This window comes from Procambarus clarkii, chromosome 42 (genome assembly GCF_040958095.1).
Source record: "Procambarus clarkii isolate CNS0578487 chromosome 42, FALCON_Pclarkii_2.0, whole genome shotgun sequence".
In the NCBI taxonomy this organism is placed as follows: domain Eukaryota; kingdom Metazoa; phylum Arthropoda; class Malacostraca; order Decapoda; family Cambaridae; genus Procambarus; species Procambarus clarkii.
Window position 1 is genome coordinate 9,721,616 of NC_091191.1, and position 20,780 is coordinate 9,742,395.

At 37.2% G+C, this 20,780-nt stretch overlaps 1 protein-coding gene across 4 annotated transcripts; it reads left to right on the plus strand.

Annotated features, from left to right (window-relative positions):
* Positions 1-1,720: 1,720 nt before the first annotated feature.
* On the plus strand, positions 1,721-20,457 carry LOC123770269 (ankyrin repeat family A protein 2). Of its 4 annotated transcripts, none has more exons than XM_045761961.2 (8): positions 1,725-1,744; positions 5,270-5,433; positions 8,986-9,116; positions 10,290-10,416; positions 13,833-13,951; positions 15,842-15,946; positions 16,077-16,224; positions 19,862-20,457. In XM_045761961.2, the coding sequence occupies exons 2-8, from the start codon at positions 5,331-5,333 to the stop codon at positions 19,909-19,911; spliced, it is 783 nt and encodes a 260-aa protein (XP_045617917.1). In that variant the 5' UTR covers positions 1,725-1,744; positions 5,270-5,330; the 3' UTR covers positions 19,912-20,457. The 4 variants fall into 4 exon arrangements, with proteins under 4 accessions (XP_069195989.1, XP_045617917.1, XP_045617916.1 ...); XM_045761960.2 differs by lacking the exon at positions 1,725-1,744 and adding an exon at positions 1,936-2,084; XM_069339888.1 differs by lacking the exon at positions 5,270-5,433 and having other exon boundaries at positions 1,721-1,744.
* The last annotated feature ends 323 nt before the right edge of the window (positions 20,458-20,780 follow it).

The window sequence follows — 20,780 nt, forward strand, 5'->3', positions numbered from 1 at the left end:
AAACCCCCCCTGCAGTTTTCAAAATATCTGAAATGCCGGAAATTTAACTCCTGAGCGTGATTTTTGATCCGAGTTCTGACTCTCTGCACCCATTTTTATTTTCAAATTACGACTTTTTATACCGAAAATACGCCAATTACTGAAAACGGCGATGGGTCGTATTTTGCCCAAACCCCCTTGCAGTTTTCAAAATATCAGAAATGTCAGAAATTTGAGTCCTGAATGTGATTTTTGAGCCAAATTCTGACTATCTGCACCTATTTTCATTTTCAAATTACGAATTTTTATACCAAAAATATGCCAATTACTGAAACCGCGATGGGTCATATTTTGCCCAAACCCCCCCCCCCCCCTGCAGTTCTCGAAATATCTGAAATGTCGGAAATTTGACTCCTGAGGGTGATTTTTGAGCCGAATTCTGCCTCTCTGCACCTTATTTCATTTTCAAATTACGACTTTTTATACCGAAAAAATGCCAATTACTGAAAACGGTGATGGGTCATATTTTGCCCAAACCCCCCTGCAGTCGTCGGCTTGTCAAAGGTCCCCCCATTTGCCCTGGTGATCTGTTCTAGTTGTATTTTAAAATCCAACAGAGTTTTGGCATTTACGGCTTTGGTGGGTAGGCGGTTCCATGGGTTTATAACCCTATGGGTGAAAAAGTATCTCCTCTTCTCAGTCCTCCATTCTGGCTTGTTGAGCTCGAAACCATTGCTCCTCGTTCGAATAATTTTCTTGGCACAATTTACTTTTTGTCAGGTCTACATCAGCATTATCTGCTGATGTAGACCTGACCAAATGTAAACTGTGTCAACAAAATAGTCTTTACTTTACAGTCTCCGTGGTGTAGTGGTAAGACACTCGCCTGGCGTTCCGCGAGCGCTATGTCATGGGTTCGTATCCTGGCCGGGGAGGATTTACTGGGCGCAATTCCTTAACTGTAGCCTCTGTTTAACGCAACAGTAAAATGTGTACTTGGATGAAAAAACGATTCTTCGCGGCAGGGGATCGTATTCCAGGGACCATAGGATTAAGGACTTGCCCGAAACGCTACGCGTACTAGTGGCTGTACAAGAATGTAACAACTCTTGTATATATCTCAAAAAAAAAAAAAAAAAAAAAAAAAAAAAAAAATATTCGCACACCCTTCGTTACTATGTGATGGAGTGCGAAAAGATACGTGAATTCAGAAACAATTCTATAACCAATGTTCCAACGATGTGTCAATATTTAATTCAAAATGATCTGCTACCAGAAATTTTAGCCAAATATCCCCAGTTTGCTAACATTAGGTAGTAACTGAGTGATTGTAACCTATCCACCGCTGCCCACTGGATGGGGGGCGGTGTGCAGGACAAACATATCAATTGTGACACTAGCTCTCCACACGTGTCAATTGCTTAATTTAGAACCTGTACTTGAGGTCGATCTCGAACCCATTGTTGATGTGACGACTTATACTGAATTTTGTAACTAGCTCATCAAAATTGTAACTTGCTTAGCTAAATGAATTGTGGGGTTCAGTCCCTGAGCCCATTATGTGCCTCTGTAACCCTTTCCACTACCGCCCACAAGATGGGTATGGGGTGCATAAAAAAGAACTAAACTCCTCATTCGTACGTGTTACATCTGACCTTCAAAAGAAATTGTCAGGATTAAGACGGACAAGGAGGGCATTGCCGGGTACCCCGAGAGCCAAAGGCAGAAACAATAATTTAACATCATGAAATCGCTGTGATACAAAGTGAGTTTGTCTAAATTCTAAGATAGCATAGTATTTACAATCTTGTAAAGCCACTAGTAAGAGAATAGTAAAGTTGTAGGTATGAAAAAAAGGAAAGGTCACTGTTGAAAATTTATTTTAATACAAAAAACATGCTTTAAGCACTTCACAGTACCAAATGGTATATATTTTTATCCCTATTTACGGTACAAATTTTTGTTGTGAGGTGGCAACACTGGCTGGAGGTAAACAATCCTTGACGGTACACTACGACGCCCACCCACTGTACCGCCCACCCACTGTAACGCCCACCCACTGTAACGCCCACCCACTCTAACTCCCACTGTACCGCCCACAACAGGTAATAAGGAGTAGTATTACCTTGTTATAACAGAGGTCATTGAGGTAATAGTTGGGTCTAGGGGTGTGCAGTGCCAGCTAAGATAACGTGAACATTATGACTCGTGGCTGGAGGCAAGCTGTGGCTTGAGATGTGACTGGCAGACACCTGCACACTCAATTCATTTTATACATGTTTATTTTTATTGCGGGACAGATTGTTATATTTTCAACTTGCGTCCAATGCATATTCGCCATACCAGTATTTATTTATTTATTTAATTTATTTATTTATTTATATACAAGAAGGTACATTGGGTTTGTGAGAATACATAGCATAGTATTTACAATCTTGTAAAGCCACTAGTACACGCAGCATTTCGGTTTCGGATATGTTTACATATCCGAATCAAATATAACCTAGACAGTATCTAAGGAAACATATCTTCGTTCAATATAGTTGGAAGGGCAAGAAAAGCTTGTGCCTGAAGCTAGACTTAAATACAGTACAAGAAAATTATTAATGATGGTAATGAAGTCCATTTCATGTGGATTCCATCTCACAATGGCCTCCGAATACATGATAAAGCTGATGAGTTAGCCAAAGCATCTGCCTTCAAAGAACCTTGGATTAACCTTGGGTTAACCAGTAACCTTGGATTGCCATTATGTAGTCTGAGAGCAATAATACACCAAGAACTTCATCAAATCAGAAATCTGATCTCAGATCCTATAGATCTCAGGCAAAGTGAAATCTACACCACTAATACCATCTACAGTATCATTATACTCTTGCAAGAAGAGCCACACATCTACGGATCATCTAATAAAATCAGCAGATCCTAACTGTAACTCGTGCTCGGCTTAGACTCGGCTATATGTATCTCTGGAAATTTTCTTTACCTGCTAAGGTAGACCTGACCAAATAATAATAATAATAACTCATTGTGTCGGTGAACAGGAAGTCATGTTATACATACAGTACATGTTAGGCTTATACCGAGGTTGGGACGACCTCGGTATACATACATTCCTCCCCCCCCCCCCTCAGGGTCAAATTACTGACCCCACCCACGATGCAACCCCACAAGAAGCTGACTAACTCCTGGGTACCTATTTACTAGTAGGTGGTCAGTAAATTATATGAAATTATATGATGGATTATTAAATTATCTCTCTCTAGTGTCCTTGACCACCACTGTATATTCTCTTTCAATACACGGAGAAATCACATTATCGTGATATCAATGAGAATCGATGAGAATCACAGGAACCATGATGAGGGTTCGAACCTGTGTGCTAGGTGTTCCCCGATGCACACTCTAGTCGACTATGCCATGACATGGTCAAAAGAATTGCAACCTGGTGTACTACTGCACCCTCGAGGATCCCGAGGCTTCCACTGAAGCCTCGGGATCCTGAAGGGTTCAGGAGTTTTTCTCATTATATTTTTTCATTGATATATCACAATGTAATTTTTGCATATTAATTATAATTATAAGTACTGTAATTAGATAATTAATAAACCTTAAAAATAATGTTTACTTTATTTTCATTCACACAGTAAATGATGTTCAAAGGTGGCATTTTCAAGTGATTTGGAGATGATGTATTTTGTTCAGGTGGCCAGATACAGACACATGGGTTCATGTGGAACCAGTATTCAAATATATTGTTTATTACCCACAGTGCACTTTTCTAAGTGTCATTCTTCATTCATTCTTTCTTGAATGAATGTCATTCAGAGAAGATGTCATTCTTCAGTTTAAGCCATGGTATTAGCTTGAAAACAAAGAGAACAAATTATGCATGGAATGCTAATTAGTACTATGAGATACCATAACTAATTTATGGCACACCAGCACCAGGTTGCAGCACCCTACATAACTAGATCAGAGGAGCTTGCCAGCTCAGTATACTCATAGCATCCACTGTCACTATCCTAAAATATGGTGGCCAATAAGATAAATTTTGGGCTAGTTTTCCTTTGATACTTGTCACATTTTAAGAGCTTTACCCATGCATTATGGTTCACTTCATGAAGTGAACATTGTGAATAACTATAGAGTAGCTATTCACAACAAATTGTTAACATGATTTCCTTCCCTGGTGCACTCCTAACAGCGAGTATTCCCAGCTTGATGTTTCTTTTGATAATTACTTACCTAACATTCACTTCTTAAAACTAGTTCATTTGTTTTCAACTTTACTGATGTTTTAGTTCTTTGTCACATCTGACCTAGAAGTTGTGGATGAAGGTGGCTTCTACTACTACTACCTTTATTGTTTTCCACATGTTGACCATTCATACAGGTAACCAGTATTTCCTTTCATTTCTCTGATGCATTTACATTTCTAGCTTTCATCTATTTCCTTTTGTCTTATTTCTTTAACTTTAAAAAAAAACTGTCCTTGTTCACCATGTCTATTTCCTATGTTATCTTTTATGTTAATTACCAGATGAGTTGAGAATCTTGATCATAATTACCTACTGTGGTAGAAAGTTCTGCTACACCATATTTGCTTGACATCTTAATTGTCCCCTTCAAGTTTGTCAACTTTGTTACATTTTCTGTCCTTTCTGGAATCTATGGGAGTAGTGATTTGCTCCAGGAGATGCAACAGGACACACTATATCAATAAACATTTGTATAGGGTTATTTATGTATGAGGTTTTGTCCTCGTATTTATTGATGCTTGTCTAGAATTTTAATGTGTTCAATATCGATTACCTGAAACCTTTGGATTTTCTGTTCATAGGTTTCAGTAATCAGACATGATTAATGGATTATCTAACAAATGAATTAGGATGTGATTGGTCTGTTGCAATGATGACAACAAAAAATATATAAGATGAGTATTGAGTAAATTAGTGGGCAAATAAATATAATAAAGTAAACAGTTTTCTCCAAAACCTGGATCATAATAAAATTCACAAATAGCATGTGAAAGTGACTGAATTTGTGGCATTAGCTTTGGGCCATACCTATCAGTTTGTGTTTTTTCATTCATTAAGATTAATTTTAATTTAATAATGTTTTAATAAATAGTTTGTTGGAAGTCATTACATTATCACCTAGAAAATGTTTAATTCATGTGACAAATTTTGACTTTGAAGCTTATTTTAGCTGATGTGGTTATTTATGCCTTATTGGCATGAAACATCTTCATATTATTAAATACTGTAATTGTGTACGATAATCTCAGGGTTAAACAGTGTGAGCATCCGGTTGTCAAAGGATCACGCCCAGATTTTGTGAGGAATAAAATGACAACTTTCAATTATCGTCAATGGTGCAGTGATCAAGAAGGGAGAGAACAGCAGCCGGCATCCCCTGCTGAACCATTACTACATCTCTCAAATGCTTCTGGTAAATGTATACATAGTAAATCTGGAATAAATCCAAAGAGAATACACTTTATTCTTTGGATTCTCAGCCTTGAGAGGCAACAACAAAGAACTTTCAGTTGTCATTGATCTCCCAACATTTATAGAAACCAATTAAAAATTGTGCAGTATTGTGCCAATATAGTATTTACTGTTTAGATGCTCATAAACTGTACACATATGAACTACCAACCGAATTTTTGGGTTGTCATGCTTTATAACCAATGTCATGAAATTATATATGTGAACAAAATAGCTTGAATTGTTTTTCAGCCAAATGTAGTGAAAAAAGTAAATCATGTAGTTAGGTGGCTACAAATTAAGTGATGCTACACGACATGGAACAGACAAAATACTGTATTGGATAAGCTAGGATTGTTATCAAACTTGTCTACTTATTCTGAACACTGAATAACATACAGGCAGCTTAGCATCAGAGAAGACAACATAACCTTTTAACAAGATTTAATATATGCCATAGCCTATTTTATGTTATTTAGTGTTCATGGTAGGCAAAATATCATAAAACCTTTTGGTTTTGTGATTTTTTAGCTTGTAATGATGTTGCAATATCTAGAAAACATTGTTTAGATGCTTGCAAGTTTCAAAACCTATTCCTAATGGTGCTCAGAGGGTCCCATTTGATATTAGATTATGTTACTCCATGGTGATAGATTTTAGAATCCTTTTAGCATGTCATGAATGGGAATGTCTTGAATGGTATCTTGAAAATAAGTAAGCCTAGCTGCACTAAAATATCTATATACATTTATTATTTCCAGGCATAAGGGAATATCAGAAACAATACACTAAGTTTTGCAATATCAAACAAGCTCATATTTCCATGAATCAAATACTGTCACTCCTCGATATGCATGAGGGTTAAGTTCCTTAAAAAGTACATGCAGAATGAATTTGTGAAAAGAATTGGTATAATATATAAGAGAAAAAAAAGAGTAGATACCAGACACTCAAAATTTATCTTTTTCCACTTTTTCAGTAAAATGCCTGCTCCTGAAATTAAATTGATGTACATAATATTAATTCTCTCACTACAATGCTTCACTTTCAACACTATTTTCACCTTGCTTAAAATGGGCTAAGAAACAATTGATATTCAAGTTCAAGTCAATTAAAAGGAGATCAGATGCCCTAATCCCTACCATCATGGAGTGCAAAGCTGCCTTGTGCACCATTGACTGCTTAGTGATTATCACACACTCTTGCAGTATTAAGTGTGTTTATAGTGCTGCATATAGTCTGTGATGGTGTATAGTGTGTAAATAAGTTGTTAATTGAATGTGTATTATTGGGACAATAAACAATGTTCATAGGATATGTCATAAAAAAATGAAAATCATTACAAATAGTGCAAAAATGGACATCTCAATATTGGTGGCAACTCGTGCGTGTTGATTCTCCTGCACGAATGCCTCCAGAAGTCTGCAGCATGGGCGACCACCTGGTCATCATGTCATAGCTCACTTTCTGGACATCACTCTGACCAAAATAAGTGACATCAATAAGATAACATCATTCATTGACTCCAAACTTGCAATTCTAGTTTTAAACCTTGCCTGCATTTTTGTAGCTTTCTCTGCTTATCTTCTAACTTCTGGAACTTATCAGATTTATTATACAGTACTGTATATTATTTCTCAGTGTTGAAACCCTGAAATGTGATTTCATTCTTCAATTGTTTTTCTCCTTCCATCGTGCAATGCTTCCATTTTAATTCCATGACAGGTATTTCAATGAGGCTGGCTCAGAGAAGCCAACTGCTGACTACTCTATTGTTAACAAAGATGGCTGCTATCTTGACTGTTTGCTAAACAATTTCAACTCTTTTTATACAGTACTAATATCACAGATTTTTACAACTTTTTTTTTTTTTCTCCTGTATTATTTGACTGCTGTTAGAATACCACTAACATACTCAAACATATTCACATCTGCATGTTCCTTGTCAGGAAGATCTCTATCTCGAGCTGAAAGCTCCTCCAAGCAGGTCTGGTCATTGTGTGAGTCTGGTTTTAAACTTGAATTATGTAGTGTGTACAGTGTTTACGAATTTAATCCATTCCCAGAGATGGTTCATACCCAAAAATTCACAACCCGAAACGAATTTTCCCATAAGAAATACAGTAATGTAAACAGAATTAATCCGTTCCACACTCCCAAAAATATAACTTCAAAATACATTTCATACCTAATTCACACAAATGTTTAGTACGATAGTATCTGCAAGTTATAGCTTACCTCTATTAACGACTCTTGTTGGCGTATGGAAGACGGTGAGAAGGGGTGGGAGGAGGAGAGGTGTTAGTGTTTGGAAGGGAAGTCCCCTTTATAACATCAAGCAGTGATGACTTCTCTGGGGCACTCTCTCTCCTACGTTTTGCCTTCATACCACTAGAACCTGCTTGTGGTTTGCTGCTTGTTTTTCTCACTAAGTACCTTTCCATAGAGACTTTTTCTTTCTACGTCTTAACACTTGTCTGTAGTAAGGCATCAGTGTCATTAAAAAGGTTAAGGCAACGGCCTACTGCAGCTTGCTCTGGGTGAGTTGTTTCAACAAAACTTTGCATTTCTTCCTATAGTCTACACCACTTCTTAATTGTTGAGGAAGGGACATTCTGTACTGCCTCCTCATTCCCTGCAGAAATTTCCTCAGCTGCCTCTTGTTGCTGCTCTTTGTGAAGGGCTAGGAGTTCTTCGCTGTGTTCCTCCATCACTTCACAACACACAACTCTCACAACACTATGAATGCCACTTCTTTTTCTAAATTTTTCCAACCATCACCTGCTTGCCTGAACTCTTTCGTATCTGCATCACCCATTCTAGGTTTTTTTTATAAGATCTTCATGCAATAGCCTTGCTTTTTCACAAATGATGCCCTCTGAAATGCTATCACCTACTAACTTTTTGTTGTGTATCCAAATTAATAAAAACTTTTCAACATCTTTTTTTTTTAAGGGATATTCCTGCACATTGTAATTATTGATACACCTTTTGCCAATTTAGCACTCATAATGTCCTTCTTTTTAGCAATTACAGTGCATATCGTTGACATGGATTTGTTGTACTGTCTAGCTAGTTCAACAATCCATGTTTGTTTGAAACAATTTTCATGTTTACGAATGATCTCGTTTTTACTCTATGGTCATCCTCACATGTGTTTTCTTAGGTTGAACCTTACCACTGACTTTCTTGGGACGCATGGCGTGAAATATAATAATTTTGTTTATGTTCAAAACCCCAAAAAGTTGAAAAACAATGAAATTCTTTACAAAGAATTCAAGCACGATCGTCACTAAGCGGGAGGCACTAGTAAACTGAATCGCGGACGACCGTGCCACCAGGAACCACGGGCTAGGTCGCCCATATGCATGTCAACAAACTATATTACTCAAGGCAAAGTTCATAACCCGATTCAAATTTTACGAAGAAATTGGGCTTGTAACCCAAAAAGTTCATAAATAGGGGCATTCGTAAGCCGAGGTGTCACTGTATTATATTTTTGTTACTTTTTCAGAAATGGGTTCTTCATCCGATGATGATGGTGGTCATCTAGTGGTAAAGGAAGAGGATTTAGAAGATGACACTGGTGATGACATAGACCTGTGGGATTCACACACCCGTAGATCAGCTTTTTCGCCTTACAGGGTACTTGGATCTTTTAAAATACTGAAAGATAAATCTTTCAGTTTGTCTGGTTTAATGATTATTTAGCTTTTCTACTGATGATGTGATATCTTTTATTTTTGAGCATTTTAAATTATAGTGTATACTGTTGACGTTATTCATTTTATAAATTTTAGTGTTGGATTTAATTTGAGCTTATGACAAGTAATTGCTATGCTCACATTTATTTAAATTCATGGTTTGGCAGCTCTTGATTTGGGCGAAGGTTATGTGCCTGCAAAAACCTTGAAGAAAAATGTACATCAAACTTAAAGGTCCATTGCAATATAGAGTACCTACAGTTCACTACAGTAGTGAATGGGTACCTGGTGTTAAACAGTTTGGCAGGCTGTACTCCAGGGAAAATTAAGATTAAGGACCTTCCCAAAATGCTGTGCATGCTGGTGACTTTATAAGAATGTAAGAACTTGTATATATAAAAAAAACAAAAACTATAGGGACCTAAACTGAGGATGCAAGTGATACAGATACACATATTAGAGCAGCAACTGAACTTAAGATAAACTGGGCCAATCAAAAGGCTGTTACCCCAGGAGACCAGTGTATAAATTATGGCTGAAGTGCCAACAAAATTTTGGGCGTGCCCCACTGATCAAAGCAAGCAGTCACAAACTCGAGAATCACTGAACCAAACCTCACAAGGGCAGAGTACAAATAAGACTCGAAGTACAGTAAACTACAGAATATTCAACATTTGCACTTAAAGATACACGTGAAGGTTCAATCCTAGAGAGACACACACCCAATGAAGAACATGGTATAGTTGGACAATGTGCCTGTAACATAATATTTCACATTTGGTTAGAACTGATAAAGCACTTGCCAGCAAAATGTCATCATCAATAAGATTGTTCGCAAACTTTGTTTCTTTATATGTATTGAAATATGATTTTTTAGCGACAAAAGTATCATGATCCCAGTCCTGTCCAATTCTACTCCACATATGCTCGGCTTTTCTGCCAAGCAAGATAGCAGTAAGGTTGTTGGTGACCAGTTGTATATTATACATGAGCAAACCCCCCCTGTGTTTTCACAATATTTGTGCTTATTTTAGCTGTTGGACATGGATTTCATTGCTTAAAATAACTTAAATATTTAGCATGTTAGTTTTACATTTATTTATTCTTGTTTCAGCCTGTGACTGTATTGACAAACCTTCAGCGGGGAAATATTCAAACCCAGACCACTCAAGCTGAACCAGATGACTTTACACTTCACAATAGGGCAGCCATGGGAGAGCTGTCTGCAGACGATTTAAGAGGTGAAATTATTGTACATACTCATTCATTTGCTCACTAAAGCAAGTTTCACTGCGTCCATTGAACAGGAACACACAACACGCTTAAACTAGAGCCACAGGGGATACATTCAAAGCATCTCCTGCAGTCATGAAGGTGATATGAAGTCACTGGAGAAATCCTTCCAGTATAGAATGATCAATAATGGCTCATTCATGAAAGTCAAAGCACTACTGACCTTCCCCTTGACATTGCAGGTGACCACCAATAGTTTAATTCAACTGACTAAAGGCCCTGAAGGTGTGGTACTGCCACAAGGTGGCAGTAACCACACCTTCAGGTCATATCACCCAATATTTTCTTACATACTTACTGTCTTCCCCATGTAAATCAGCTGATGAAGACCAGATTTTTAAATAAGTTTGACTTGGTTTTCCTCCTTGTGGCAATTACTGGGATATTCTCTTGATTCACTGCTGATTGTACACAACAGTGATAATTCATTTTGTCAGGGACAGGCAGCCTCTTTGTGTAGTTAGCTAAGTGTAATTACAGGATGAGAGCTACGCTCGTGGTGTCCCGTCTCCCCAGCACTCTGTCATATTAACACTTTGAAACTACTGACGGTTTTGGCCTCCACCACCTTGCCTTTTCTTCAGATTTGTACTCAGGAGTGGAGGACCTGATGCCTCTGGTAGTGGTCTGGAGAAACCACGATTGTGTCCAGTGTTTGGCTTATTGCAAAACACTGTGTAGCACGCAAACCTCTGTTAGGTGCAGAATGTATGGAAATTGGATGGAATTATTTGGATTTGGAATGCCACTTAATTGCCTCCTGTGTTTTTTTTTCTGTTGTGTTTAGGGTGGGTTTCTCCTTCAGTTTCTTCTCCAGAAGATTGGATTAACTTTTTGTTTCCTCTATGGACACCACTTTTGCTTATACAGTATTCAGAGGCAGGCCCATCCTATTGTTTGGTTATGGATGTGATGCTACCTGTTTACCTTTTGATTCCTCTTGTGTATAGGTTTCCCATTCCAGAGGACATTTTTCATGTTAAACTGTGTGCTTATGTGTATCATTTTTCCTTTCTTCCTCGGTTTGGTTCACCATCAAAGGATTTATCACTCGGCTTCGGAGAATGTAAACTCATTTCACTTTTCCGTTCCACAAACTAGATGAGTCTTGAGAATGCTTTTTTTTACAGAAGAGGTACTCTATATAAATCTCAAATGGCCTGTCAGGTTCATTCAGTGTGTTATGAATCAGCGGCTTGATGGTACAGCATTGCAGTAGTTTTACAACCATGTTGGCACTTATAGATTTCTCTAGGTCTTTGTTGAATTTAAGTAGTGAGTTTGTGGCTTCTTTCATGACTGCAATGATTATGCAATGGATGCCTTAAGTATCAACTGGAATTTATGGAATGAAGTCTCTCATCTCTCTAGTTGGATTACTGACATGGGTTCTAAAAACGTTTTCTCTCTTTGCAAGCACATAATTTCATTCATATCCCTCACATTTACAGCCCTGGTGTATTCAAACTTTTGTATCCGATCTTTACATTTTAAGTTCTTAGTGCATGGGTATACTGAGCTCTGTGGTAGTTGAGTCACAAAGCCTTCTCATTCACATGCTTCATGAATCCTCTCTGTAATCACTATGAGGTGCACATTGGTCTTTGCAGAGGCTTATTTCTGAGCTCAGTTGTCCTCTCTCTCTAGGTCATAGAAATGTTGTTTTCTATATCTTCTGATGTGTGATTTGGTCATAAAAATAGTATCTCCATTGAGATGTACCCACTTGGGAACAATGAATCACGTTATTGTGATCTCTGTGTGTGTACCCACTTGGGCTACTGATGTGTGGTTTTGAGTAAGTTTTCTTCCTTTTGATCTACACTTCTACAGGCGTTTATTTGTGCTCTTGTGCTCTACTCTCAATTTCTTGGTGGCATCATCTGGGGCCGACAGCTTCCTTCTGGCATCATTCTTTAACAGGGTGAGCATTTGATTTGATTTAATTTCCTTTGCTTCTGAGTTAATCTTACTTTAGGGAGCAGCTAGTATGAACAGCTTGAAAATTAGGCCTTAAAGTATAGGTACTGTAATATGTAAAATTTCGTCCCTTTTTTGTGCTCAGAAATGGCTCTTTTGGCATGAAAAGGTATGTGAGAGGTGTTTGGTGTGAAGACCTTAAGATGTTTGTGTCTGCAGTCGGCCAAGGTTTCCAAACAAGCTAAATGAATACACCCAGAAATCATAATAGCTAGATACTGTATATCAAATGAACAACTCCACAAGGGCCGTGATGAGGGTTCGAACCTATGCACAGTATGTTTTTCTACGCCCTTCAATCTACCTCGTATGCCCTTAGTCAAAGTGGCACAGTTGATTAAGGCACAGCTGGGAACATCCCGTGCGTAGGTTCAAACCTTCATCATGGCCCGTGTGGATTTGTTCATTTGATATATCACACTATTGTGATTTCTATGTGTATTGAAGTAAGGGCACAGAGGTAGAACATTTGGTTGACAGAGCCTGAGTGCATGGGGAAATTGTGTGAAAACCCGATTGGGCTTCAGAGAAGCTTCAGGATTTTAGTGAGGGCAGTAGTACTCCAGGTTGTAATTCTTTTAAGCATGTTGTGTCATAGTTGACTAAGGCGCAGCTGGGAACATCCCGGGCGGGGTTCAAACCCTCATCACGGCCCCTTATGTTGTTGTTCATAAGCGTAAAACTAGAATGATTAGAATGATCCCATAGCAATCACCTGTGATGTCAAGAGGATGGCTTTATAGGACTGATTGTCATTAATGATGTGCTCTTAATCATTCTACACTAGAAGAGTTACCCCCAGCAACTTCCTAGCATCTTTATGAACTTGCTAGAACAACCCTGCAGGAGGTGCCTGACCAGTCAAGTTGCATTGGATACTTAGGCACCTGTGGGCTGCTCTAAGCATCTGTCTTTTAGATAAAGTTATCACAAGACGAGCTGGACCCTGTGAGTAAATGATCTCTCAGAATCGACTGTAAATATACTCCAGGTGTGGTAAGTCATCCACTCCGATTGCTCGTTCCTGTCCAATGGACACGGCAGGATTTACTTTTGGGAGCAGCATTCAGAAAAGTGTTTTTATATTATTCAGTGCCTGATTTTTACTGTATAATTTTATATCTTGAATTTTAGATGTTAATATTCCACACAATCTTTGTTTCAGACCTGTATGGAAGTGTCCGGTATTTTGATGCGTACAGTATAGTTATACTGTATTTGAAGACAGAGAGGAATGTATAATGAACATTGTATGTTTAATGGTGTTTTTGTAGATACTTGTTCAGTTATTTAATTCTCTGTGTAGATTATCAAATTTATTTCTTCTCTACATTAATAATGTTCTAGGCAGATTCTCTTGTGTGATATATGTTATATTTTACAGATATTGACGTAGATGAATTGGATAGCAATGGTTTTTCACCAATTATGTGGGCAGCATATTATGGTCAGCTGCCAACTGTGAAGCTACTCATTCAGAACAGAGCTAAAGTTGATATGGAGGTATGTGTCTTATTTTATTATGTTTCAATTTAGGTCTGAGACAAAATACTGGAGCTGGTAAGATTATTCAGTGCCATGTGCATATGTACAGTGCACCCTCAAAATCCAAACCTTATAATAAATCTCTATGAACAAAGAATCAGTTCTGCCTACCAGATCTATATTAAAAGGGCAGGAAAGGAGTCTGGGTTGGAACACTCCAAGAACAGAGCTGGACATGGTTCTGAACCAGCCACAAATTGGCCACAAGCGAGACAAACAAAACGTGCACCCTACAAAGCTTTTCAGCTTCTAAAGGACTGTTTTAAGCAAATCCTTGTGGATTTGTTCATTTGATGCATCATGTTAGTGTGATCTCTGTGTGTAATGACTGCTTTAAGCATCTATATTGGAGGACATAAATATAGTACTGTATTTAATTTACCCCCTGTGTGTCCACCAAAAAGCATTCCAATTGAGGAATGGACTCACATAAAAAGGGAGCTGGTAGTGTCACAGGACACACTGATATACTAGAGGAATGCTGATGTATCACAGTCCTTCCTCGTTGACATAATACACAACTGAAACGCTGTTGAAATTGACATGCAGAGCTGAGCCCTGTGTGAAAGATTAGCTGGACCTCAATCTAAGCTGCAAAAATTCCTGAATGTTTGTATGAGATATTAACAATGTCAGACACCAGCACCCTTAACTGACATGGTGAAAATGAGACAAAGCCCCAGCCTGCATTAAATGCATCAGCAAAGATTTCTAAACAAGGGTCCTCAGACCTCCAAAGAACTGAAACCCAAAAATTCTCAAAGGAAACCTCAGGAGTGGGAAATCTTTCTAGGGCCCCAGGAACATGCAAGTAGCAATCTCAATGTCTGCAACTTGCATAGGGATGGAGAAATCAGTTTATTTGTTTCAGCTAAATGGAGCCCAGAGTATACACCATTCAGACAAAACTGAATCAACTTGGGCAGTTCTTTGGTCTGACATTAGAGGTGAAGCTGAATGATTTTAGAGTATTAGAAAATTAGGCCATTTTCAAAAAGTTTGAGAACCACTGTCATTGAGGGTATATACTGTACTTTTAAATGAGTTGCAATAATCGTCTAAAATGTGCCTCTCTCTGTCGAGCCTATGCTGGCGAGCTCCCAGAATTATACTCAGGAGAAAGAGGTATTGACCTGGTCATAAATATCCTTAACATACTTCTGGGACTGAATTTCAGTTCCATAAACATTAGATACTAAAAAAATATTTCAATGTTAGGATTCCACAGCCACTTATGGGAGTGCAGATCGACACTGTCTTGGATCCACTGCCAGAATTTGTTTTTTAGTTTTGGTAATTTCTTAATAAAAAAAAAATATTTTAACCCCATCAGTTCATGGTTAGACAAGTATCAAATCTGAAGTGGTTTTGCCTAATTTAGGCAAGTTAGGTTAATCTAGGCAACCCACATGATCTATTGATATCTAACCCACTCTCAGTATGACACGTGTCAGGTTTAAAGTGATCTTACCTAGCATTTATATCTATAGGTAACATATTAGGCTCCTTACCTATAAGAGAAGTATGGTGCCCGAAATAAAATGTCACGGCAAAAGTGTTAAAAATTGAGTGATATAACTTAATGGCTGACAACCATTGTTAACTGCCAATCTTTTAGCAGTTAACAAAGCTTTGGACACCAACATATTTTGGTTAATATCTCAACAGTATTGCATCTGCAGACTAGATTATATCCTTTTATGGATAAAATTTTCTTTCAATTCATGTCATAGGCTTACCAAAATGTTAATAAAGCTATTTTTCTTATTCCACTTTGAGCACCAATAACTTTCATGAAGTGACAGATGATTGATGGTTTTACCTAATAAATTTTTGTTTTAATCACAGGGAGAAGATGGAGAAACTGCTGTTCTCCTTGCTGCTACCAATGGTCATCATGAAATAATTAAACTATTAATCAGCTATGGTGCTGATCCAAACCATATTGACCATGTAAGTACAGTATAGCTCTGTGCTACTGATCAATGAAAGTTTAAAAAATAAAATGTAATTATCTAAACAATTTTGTATAATACTGTTTCTTAAGATGTCATAATGCTCATAATGATTTTCTACATTTCAGATGGGAAATTCTGCTTTAATGTATGCAGCACATAATGACAATTCACATTGTGCAAATGAGTTATTAGAGCACGGAGCTGACATCACAGCTACGAATGTTGCTGGCTCTTCTGCATTCAGCATTGCTGTCACAAGAGGGAGTAAACAAGGCATGATATTTATAGCTTGCATTGTTGTTATTACAACCATCCAAGTCCACTACAGGCGCACCATAGACTGTGCTACTTGGTACTTTGCTCCGAGTAGCTGCATCTTTAACAAAAATAATACAACCAGCCTTCCTCCATCTTACTCATAATGATATCCATTTTAGTACTCTTATTTAATAAAAATGTTTTCTCAGCTGTTGTAATTGGAAGTAGTTACCAACTCGCCAAGTACCTCAGAACCGACGGGGTTAGTCAGTTGCTAAGCGGTCAAACTTTCTCGCTCTCGAAACTTTCTAGCTAAACATGAAAATATTGCAAAATACGGTAATAAAAGTGAAATTTAGGTTCTTGGCAAGATATGATGTGCTACTCCAGCTCTAGGATCTTGGAATGATGCCAAGGTCAGAGTATGGATTAATTTATTCAGATAGTCTCTGATCAATTTTAGAATTATTTCATCAGAGGAGTTAGGTCGAGTTCTTGAGGTTTCAGAATGATTTAGACAGTAAAACAGTGTTCTTGCTTTTAGAAAAATAATCCTTGAGCATTAATTTTGTGAAGCCCTTCCCTTCAGTGCTTGAAAAGGTAATAAAAGTTAAAAATTCATAATTTGCTGGGCACTGAAATCAACTTTAAAGGAATTCTAATGATCACAGAATCCAAAGTATATATATATATATACTTCATGCTTTTTTTTCTCCTCTCAACCTCATCCTCTTTCCCCTCATCTTTTGCCTTGTGGACTGCTGCTGCAGCCACAGAGGCTGTCTCTCAAGCTGTTCCCACCACTCCTGAGGAATGTGGTGACAGACTTGTATGCTGTTCATTGTGCCTGCTGGCTGGCTGTTTTGGATTCCCTCAATGAATTGGCTTAGTAATTTTCACTCCAGTATGCTCCCCATTCTCCTTGGGATCTAGAGAATCTTTGAGATCTAGCAATCTTTGAGCAGGTCTCAAAGACCTGCTCAGTCATTTACTCATCTACTTATCAGTCAGGTTGTTTGGTTCAGCCAGCGTGATGTGTATCTATGTGCACGTGTTGTCCAGGTATTGGCTGCTATATACCTGTTGGATGATGTAAATGCTCAATGGGTCTTTGTGGCTCTTGAAAGCCTTTCCAGTTCCAGACCTTTTCCTTTCCTGGGCCATGTGTTTCTGGTCTTCTCATCTTTTGGGCAGTCCCTCTGCTTTTATAATGTCCTTAATTAATCTTTCATCCCAGAGAGGTTACTTCTACAAGGCATTATTGAGAGTATGTGTCGGTTAGCTACTGAGGGCCAGCCCAAAGATAAACATCTAGTGTAATGAAATGTCATATTCTGGGCAGTCTTAAGTAGTTCCCCATACCCAACTTTTTCTTGTGGAGATCCAGTGTACCTTGGGGGGCTGCACACCAGTGAAGAGGTAGGCAGGATGAACCCTTGGGTAACCTGAGCTGCTACCTGGTGGGATTATTAGCTACCAGAATAGAGATGGAAACCAATATCAACAAATTCTTTAATCAAGATATCTGGTTTGTTTTGTTTTGCATGTACTTTCTTGGCAGTTTTACTTTTTTTTAGTTGATCTCTGATCCCGAATACACCAGATTTTGGTGTTAGGCAGAACTTTGGAAGTCCAGAAGACTAATAAGGTTGTAGGATGTTTGTGGTACCAAAGCTATTGCATCTGCAACCTATAAAGACTACCCAAGATACTCTTCTTTGCATTTAACACTAGATTATAGTATTACTATCATTGCTGAATAGTTGGAAGCTGTTATAAGTAGAGTGCTGCAGAGCTCTGTCCTAGGAACTCTATTGTTTGCCATATACATTAATTATTTATTTACAAGATTAAGCAGCAATATTTGCAGATATAAAAAAAAATGAGAAATAAAATCAGAAGACAAAATCACTGTAAGACATGTAGATAGGTATTAAAGTGGATGAAAAAAGTGGCACGTGAAGTTTAATGATGAAAAATATTGTGATCAAAGACTAGGTAATGATGATAGTCGACAGATGTTGGTTAAATAGTTGAAATTGTGACATCTGAATACAAAGAGGATCCAGGAGTCATGATTACCAGGGATCTTAAGCCAAAAAATAAATGCGTAAAGGTTCAGAATATAGCAAATAGAATACTGTGATTTATTCCTTGAAGCATTAACAATAAACAGCTACAGTAGAGCCTCAGTTCTATAAACCTCTCTTTGGCGAATCTCCAGTTGTAACACACATGACGTACCTCTCATCTTGTAACTACACTTAGGTAATTACACTTTCCAGACCAGATTTACTCGGCCACTTTGCAGAATAAGTGTCTGGAGATTAAGGAGAGTGGGGAATGTTTGGATTTGCTTAGGAAGTAGACTCATGGGAAAGTTATCCATCATATGTTAGATTGAAATTACAATTTCCCTTGGTGAAGTTAGCACATGGAGCATCGACAATACAATACAGTATTAGGGTATGAGTAGTAACTCTTAACATGGCTTGTCATGTTTTTAATAAATTTCGTAGATGTAAACAACATTTGAAAAAAAAAAAAAAAAAAGAGTTGGATCTTTTGGAAAGCTATTGAGCATATTTAAAATTAAATTCTTTGGTTTTTCTATTTAAATTGATGCATTTCATTCACTAAAATATAGGCCCATTTTCCTTTGAAAAGAAGGTTTTGAGGCAGGGGCATGGGAAATGTGCTAGTTGTGGTGAATTCTCGTCAGTGACGGGTTTTCCTGGTGGTTGTCCCGCATATAATAGGTTGAAACTTAAATTTTGCTCAGTGAAATAAGAGGGTGGGAAAATATTAGTGTATGATTGGTAACTCTTTAAAATGCTCCAGTTATGTACATTTTTAATGATTTTTGTAAAAGGCAGTAACAATAGAAGAAAGAAACAGGTGAAGCCATGTATTTATCTTGTCTTAAAAAAAATATATTAAATCTCACAAAGGCCTACTGAAGGCATCTCCAGTTGCAGTCAATCCTTTCAATGAATTGGGGATGGTCCCATATATTTAGCAGAATCAAGGTTGCACGGGTATTGTTGGTATTGTTGTTCTTCATCTTTATCTTGCCTTAGTTCTCATTTAAATTGTGCAGTTCAGTTCTGGTCTCTGTACTATAGAATGGAAAAATTCTTTTGAATGATTACAGAGAAGGATGACAGAGTTAATCCCCGGAATTAGAATCTCTACAAACCTTTCTTGTGAAGAGATTAAGAAAACTCGATTTACATTCTCCAGAAAGGTGAAGAGTAAAGGGTGACAATTGAAGTACAGTATACAAATGGGTGAAGGGTTATAACAAAAGGGATATATAAACATATATTTAAACCTTAAATATAAGGTTTATATATATATTTTGATACAATGACTATAAATTGTATGTTTAGATTCAGGAAAGATGTAGGTAAATACTGGTTTGGAAATAGTGGTTAATCTACAGAGCATTACTAGGTAACATAATAGATGTGGGATCATTTGATTGTTTAATACATAGATTATACATTTATACATACATAAAACTCATATTTAAATATCTTTTAAATGTGTGGGAAATATGTATGTTATTTCAGTAAATTATTAATTTCTTGTAAACCTTAAGTACTAATCAGTGTACTTTTCTTAATACTCCATTTTTTCTTTTCAACAGTACAAGTTATCATGGAGCGACACATTTTGAAACTGCTCGAGCCTTCGTGAGATCCCACTGCTTGGAGGAATAATATTTGCAGAATAACTTTATTTAGTTAAGTTTAAAATAACAGAAATGTGTTTCACAACTGTTTATAAAATTTAGTTCTAATATTTAAGCCTTATTTGCTTAATTATGCCAGATTGAATATTATAATCCAAAAAATAATTAAATTTGTTGTTAATTTAGACAAAAAACTTGAAAAAGTGCAGGATATGGCTTAAGTTTCTTAATCTTGGGAATCTTCATGGGTACACTGCTACAGCTTACGTTGTTGTAGTTTATTTCTTGTACGTACCTAATAAGTTTGATCATGAAAGCTCGTCAGTCAATCAGGTATCGACTTTTGTCAAGGACAAATTTACTTCTCCAAATCATTTATGAGTATCATACCAATTACTGTAATTGAATGTAGGTGTAAAAATTAGTGTAATTTATTGCGTGCTTTCACCGAAAACCAATATAGTGTTATATTTTAAAAGAATTTCTTGGTGCAAGTGGACCTAGGATGTTCATGTTTGTATGACTTGGAGGCATAATAAAGACTGACTTTATTAATTTTTTAACCAAAATACTAATAGCAATTCCTGTTAATATTTAATACTCACTTTCATCATTTCCTCATAAATTTGTATATGGAGTTTGAAGGCTTAGGAAGGAATTAGTGATGTACTGGAACTTGTTGTCAAGAAACCACTGGGTAAATAAAATGTAGCCATTAATAAAATACAGATGAAATAATGAAATAATCCAAATTATGATTGGATTATATTATTAGAAATCTGATTAGAAACTAGAGAAACAGAAACTCACCCTTCTGTTCCTTTTCTTGCACCTCCTCCCAGCTGAGCCTTCTGATATCACTATAGTAGTTCCC

Excerpts from the sequence above, each read along its gene's own strand:
- LOC123770269 (XM_045761961.2), top strand. The coding sequence starts at position 5,331 with ATGACAACTTTCAATTATCGTCAATGGTGCAGTGATCAAGAAGGGAGA. Across the intron at positions 5,434-8,985 it reads ACATCTCTCAAATGCTTCTG|AAATGGGTTCTTCATCCGAT; the intron begins GTAAATGTATAC and ends TTACTTTTTCAG. Across the intron at positions 10,417-13,832 it reads GTCTGCAGACGATTTAAGAG|ATATTGACGTAGATGAATTG; the intron begins GTGAAATTATTG and ends TATATTTTACAG.